Source organism: Callorhinchus milii, unplaced genomic scaffold (genome assembly GCF_018977255.1).
Source record: "Callorhinchus milii isolate IMCB2004 unplaced genomic scaffold, IMCB_Cmil_1.0 Scaffold31, whole genome shotgun sequence".
In the NCBI taxonomy this organism is placed as follows: Eukaryota; Metazoa; Chordata; class Chondrichthyes; order Chimaeriformes; family Callorhinchidae; genus Callorhinchus; species Callorhinchus milii.
The window spans coordinates 2,295,244-2,300,496 of record NW_024704772.1 but is presented as its reverse complement, the minus strand read 5'-3'; the positions used below and the strand labels follow the sequence as shown (position 1 = coordinate 2,300,496).

Below are 5,253 nucleotides of genomic sequence, written 5' to 3'. Positions count from 1 at the left end.
ACCGCTCTGACCCCATGCGCTTGATCCTCACGTACATTGACAGTTCTGCTCGTTCTCTCTCTCTCTCTCTCTCTCTCTCTCGAGGGAGAGGGATAGAGAGAGAGAGAGAGAGAGAGAGCGCCCGAGGTAAGGATTTCAGCCCCTCTCACCAGAGCAGAGGCGACCGCTGACTTCACAAACCGCGGGATGCGATTTTATCTTAATATAAAAACGAATGACCTTTTCCGTGACTCTGAAAGGCAGAGCTATGAGCGATGACACAAAAAATTACTCCTCACCCATTCCACCGCGCGTGTGGCTTTACTCTCGACCCAGTCTGTAACCCTTTAAGGGGAGCACCTGAGAGAGAGAGAGAGAGAGAGAGAGAGAGACAGACAGAGACGGACACGGAGGGCACATAGTAATCCTCGCGTTCGACACAGCGCCTCATCACGTCTTCGAGACGTCTCAAAGCGCTTCACGGGACTCGCTGCAAATCGCGTTGGCTGTGTGTGTTTTGCGGGCGAAAATGTACGGCCGCCCACTCAGTCCCCCGACCGCTTGTGGGGCCGCGTTTCGCCCGCAAAACGCAACAGCCGCTTGCGCTGACGCAGCACGCAGGTTAGCGTCTCCGAGCGCTCAAAGGCGCAGCGCCAAAAGATACACAGTCGATTCACTCTCCGGCGTATCCCGCGAAGCAACAACAACAACAACAACAACAAATGACATTTACACACACACACCCCCCTCGAGGGTGAGACCGACCGAAGGCGCGATCGAAGAAGAGGGGAACGGGTCCTCGGGGGAGGCGAGGGAAGGGAGGGAGCGAGGGATGGAGCTCCAAAGGGTGGGGCAGAGAGGCTGAAGGCTCGACCGCCGGATACAGTAACTCAGAAGTGATATATATATATATATTTTTTAACCATAGTTTTATTATTATTATTTGATCGTCATCACTTTTCGGATTCGAAACGTTGAGTCCCCGTCTCCTAAGTCGAACACGTTTCGCACTACGATCCTAGATTCGCAGAAGCACACGGGTAGCAAACACAAAAATCAACCAATTTTATTCGATCCTTCGTTGGTTCGGCGGAAAAAAAGAAACCAGACAACACGTGGCTGTGCGTGTGTGTGTGCGTGCGCGTGCGTGTGCGCGTGTGCGTGTCTGTGTGTGTGTGTGTGTGTAGTTGTTCCATTAATACACAGTATTTTTCATGCAATATAATTAGGAATAACGGACATGAAACCACATTCCCTTACACTGGGATTGACTGTTCAAAACTTGGAGCAGATTCCCCCACCCTACGCCCTCCAATTTCCCACCCGCCCCCCCCCCCCCACCCACCCACCCACCCTCCATCCCATCCCATAATAATCACAAAGTGGTAGAATTCACACAAACTGGAGCTACCGTCAACTCTCCTCCCACCCGATTGCCAACGTAACATACCCAGATCCAGGACAACCCAATTCAATCCCATCCGTGTGTTTAATGGACCTTAACGAGGAAAAGTGTGCAGGTCTGCGGGGTAAGAGCAGGGAGGGGGAGTGGGTGGTGGGTGGGGGGGTGGGGGGAATGTGTGTGGGGGGGGACTAGTTGGGTAGCTCTTTCGGAGAGCTCAGGCACAGACACGATGGGCCGAATGGCCTCCTTCTGTGCCCTAAGGTTCTACGATGTTGCTTAAGAGCGTCCAAACCAGTCCGAGACTTCCACGTGTGCCTCCTACACGCGGAAATTCCCGATCGAGTCCCACTTAAAATTTTCCGGGGTGGATCCATATCACACGGGCACCGCTCAAGACAGACACCCTGCGTAGGTAGCCTGCCCTCGGCCACAACCTGCTCAGCGCTCCCTAACTCCCTCCCTCTCCCTCTCCCTCTCTCTCCCTCCCTCTCCCCCTCTCTCTCACTGTAGTCTCGGCCAATACTGAGCCATGTCTTGATCTCCTCCGGGAACTTGAACCGGGACTGACACTCCGGGGGAAATGAGTCCTGCGGGAGAGAAAGAACATATGAGACGGCGGTGTCTCGCAGCGCGGTGGTGAGCAGCCGACAGGACCCGGGGCGGTTCGATTCCCACTTGGGGGCCGAAAACTTTTATTTGGGACAGTTTCCTCATTTAACTTAGCGGTAAAGCAAGAATTTTTATAACTCCGGCCCCGTTATACCCAGACTGTGGATCTATGGGACGGACACACCACCACCACCACCACCACCACCACCACCATCACCACCAACAACAACATCAACAACAGGTTCTGACCCTACGCACCGTTCTAAAGACCTCATCCGAACGCGCCCCATCCGAACGCCATGGCATTCACGTGTTTCTCACCTGTGGAGGCGGCGCCTGAGGAGCTCAGGGATTGCGTGTTCATGTGCGACTGCATGAGCGGAGGCGTGTAGGTGTCGTAGCTCCGCACGTTGACAGACGGGCTGGCAGGGATCATGCAGGAGTACGAGGAGGTTTGGTTGGGGACCGGCTGGATCGGCTGCGGGTAAGGAGAGATGGGGCAGAACTGAACAAGGCGGCACTTTAACGGGAGAGGCTTATAGAGAGAGAGAGAGAGAGAGAGACCAGCGACAACGCAACAACAACAACAACAATAACTGCGCGCACTTGGCTGCCGTGTTTCGCTCGCTCGCGTCTTGCGTGTTACGTGCTGTGCGTTACAGGCCGTGTAACCTGCTCTGTGCTGTCACGCGATTCGGTAGATATTTAGATAGTCATCCCTCCCTCCCTCCAACCCTCCCTCACGTGCCACCTGCGCCCACCTTCCCTGCTCCCCCCTTGCCCACCCTCTCCCCATCTACCGGCTGTTACCTGGATGGGAAGATTGTTAGCCATGGAAAAGGCTGGCATGGGCGGCAGCCCACTGTAACTGTTGGAGAGAGATGTGTCGTTTCTGGCCATCATTGTTGCTGCCGGATTGAAAAGAGAAAAAAAAAACCATGTCGGTTGTAAAGAAGAAGAAGGAGGAGGAGGAGGAGGAGGAGGAGGAGGAGGAGGAGAAGACGGAGGAGGAGGAGGAGGAGAAGACGGAGGAGGAGGAGGAGGAGGAGGAGGAGAAGACAGAGGAGAAGACAGAGGAGAAGACAGAGGAGGAGGAGAAGACAGAGGAGAAGACGGAAGAGGAGGAGAAGACGGAGGAGGAGGAGGAGGAGGAGGAGGAGGAGGAGAAGAAGAAGAAGAAGAAGAAGGAGGAGGAGGAGGAGGAGGAGGAGGAGGAGGAGGGTGGGGAAGGCGCGGGGGGAGAGACAGAGGGGACAGAGTTGCAATCACCTGAGGTGACTGGTTGCGGCATCGACTGGTAAACGCTGGGGGTGAAGCTGCTGTTGATGGGAACGTGACTGGAGCCATTGCACGCCTGGCGTCTCTGATTGCGAAGCTTCTCCTCCCGCCTCCACTTGGCCCGTCTGTTCGAAAACCAAACCTTGACGAGAGCCGGAAAGGAATCAGACTGAGAGCAGTAATATTAATATCTTCACAGCGCAGCAGCGAAAGCTCTCGTTGTGAGGGTACGCAACGGTGATAAGGACACGTCGTGGCAATGACATAACCGTTCATATAACACCGTAGTGATAATAATAACGATCCTTGGATTCGATACAGCGCTTTGTCGCATCTTCGAGACGTCTCAAAGCGCTTCACAGGATACATCGCAAAGCGGAGTGACTGGGTATTCTGTGGGCGAAACCCGGCAGCCAATTGCGCACAAAGACGTCCCCACAAACAGTCAAATTATTATTTTTTTTCGGTTTGTTTTGGAGGGACTATTAGCCCCAGGAAAGCGACCCACAATCGTTCCCCCCACACCCCCCACCCCCCCCCACCCCCAAACCCCGTCCTTTGGATAACTCTACCTGGATTCTGGCTTCAGGAAGGTCGATCTTTGCGGCCAGTCTCTCCCTGGCGAAGACATCCGGGTAGTGAGTGCGTTCAAATTCTTGCACAAAGGGAAAGAGGAAAGTTTATAGGTTTATAATCAATTAATCAATCAATCAATCAATCAATCAATCGACGACAACAACTTGCGTTTGCACAGCTCCCCTCACGCAGAGTGACCGTAGGCGCTGGTTGTGTAGGAAGGTCCCTCAGGCGTGACCTCAAGATGGGGAAGGAAGGGGCAAAGCGGAGGGATAGAGGGGGAGAGGGAGAGAGGAGAGAGGGAGAGAGAGAGAGAATGAGTGCGGGAGGAAGAGAGGGCGGGATGGAGGGAAGAGAGTGAGCCAGCGAGGGAGGGAGGGAGGGAGGGAGGGAGGGAGGGGAGGGGTACCTTTCTCCAACGCCTCGATCTGGTCCTGTGTGAACGAGGTGCGATTTCTCTGCAGTTTCCTCTTGAGCTGGAGCCTGATCTGCGACTCGTCCGAATCCTCTCCGTTGGCAGCCACCGAGCTGTCGTTGTCACCTCCCACCTCGAGCTGCTGGCAGCCGTCTGCTTAAAACAGGAGCGCCCAAGCTCGGACAACAACAACAACAACAACAACAACCCTTTGCCTTTGACGCAGCGCCTCATCGCGCCTCCGAGACGCCTCAAAGCGCTTCGCAGGACGCGCCGCGTACGAGCGAAGTGGCCGCGTGTCTCTTTCTGTGGGCGAAATTCCGGCTACCGTAGAAAAGTGGCTCGAGAACGACGACGAGGCGCGGGGATGGGGACGGGGACGGGGACGGGGGGGGGGTGCGCGGGGGGTTGGGAGGGCGTCGGAGGGGAGTTAACGTCAATGGTACCTGCGTTTCCCTGCCCGGCCACCGTGTTCTCCTGGTACCAACCCGCCCGGGCGCCCCAGTTCCCCGTCTGCACGTTCAGCATCCGCAGTTTATCGTACATGGCATCGGCTCCCATCGGATGCTCCTCGGTGGCCAGTGTACGCAAGACTCCGCTTGCAGAGAGCACCTGGGGGTGTGGGGTGGGGTGCGTGTGGGGGGGGGGAAAACATTTTTTGGGGGTGTCTGACACACACACACACACACGCGCACAAAAACACGCGAGCGCGCGCGCGCGGAAACCCGTCACCGTCACTTAAGAGTCTCCAAACCCAAGCGGAGGATTCCAGGTCTCCCGACCTACACCTGGAAAACCCCAACGATAGACGGTTGGAACGGAATGGGCTCTCGCTCCCCACTCCCTCCCCCCCCCCCCTCTCTCTCTCTCTCTCTCTCTCTCTCTCTCTTCGGGGGGGGGGGACGCACCCTGCTCACCTAATTCTGGAGAGTATTAGGCGCAGGTTGGCGAGAGTCAAGGCTTTGGGGGTGGTGGGGGGGAGGAAGGAGGT

General features: G+C 56.0%; 1 protein-coding gene across 2 annotated transcripts; it reads right to left on the bottom strand.

The window, feature by feature from the left end:
* Positions 1-1,885: 1,885 nt before the first annotated feature.
* Positions 1,886-4,850, bottom strand: LOC103174317 (paired box protein Pax-6-like). 2 transcript variants are annotated; one of them, XM_042345143.1, is made up of 7 exons: positions 4,709-4,850; positions 4,257-4,415; positions 3,844-3,926; positions 3,263-3,413; positions 2,804-2,901; positions 2,315-2,471; positions 1,886-1,971 (listed from the first exon to the last, which is right to left on the bottom strand). In XM_042345143.1, exons 1-7 carry the CDS (start codon positions 4,821-4,823, stop codon positions 1,886-1,888), a joined length of 849 nt encoding a protein of 282 aa, XP_042201077.1. In that variant the 5' UTR covers positions 4,824-4,850. The 2 variants fall into 2 exon arrangements, with proteins under 2 accessions (XP_042201077.1, XP_042201076.1); XM_042345142.1 differs by having other exon boundaries at positions 4,257-4,418; positions 4,709-4,823.
* Between the last annotated feature and the right edge of the window lie 403 nt (positions 4,851-5,253).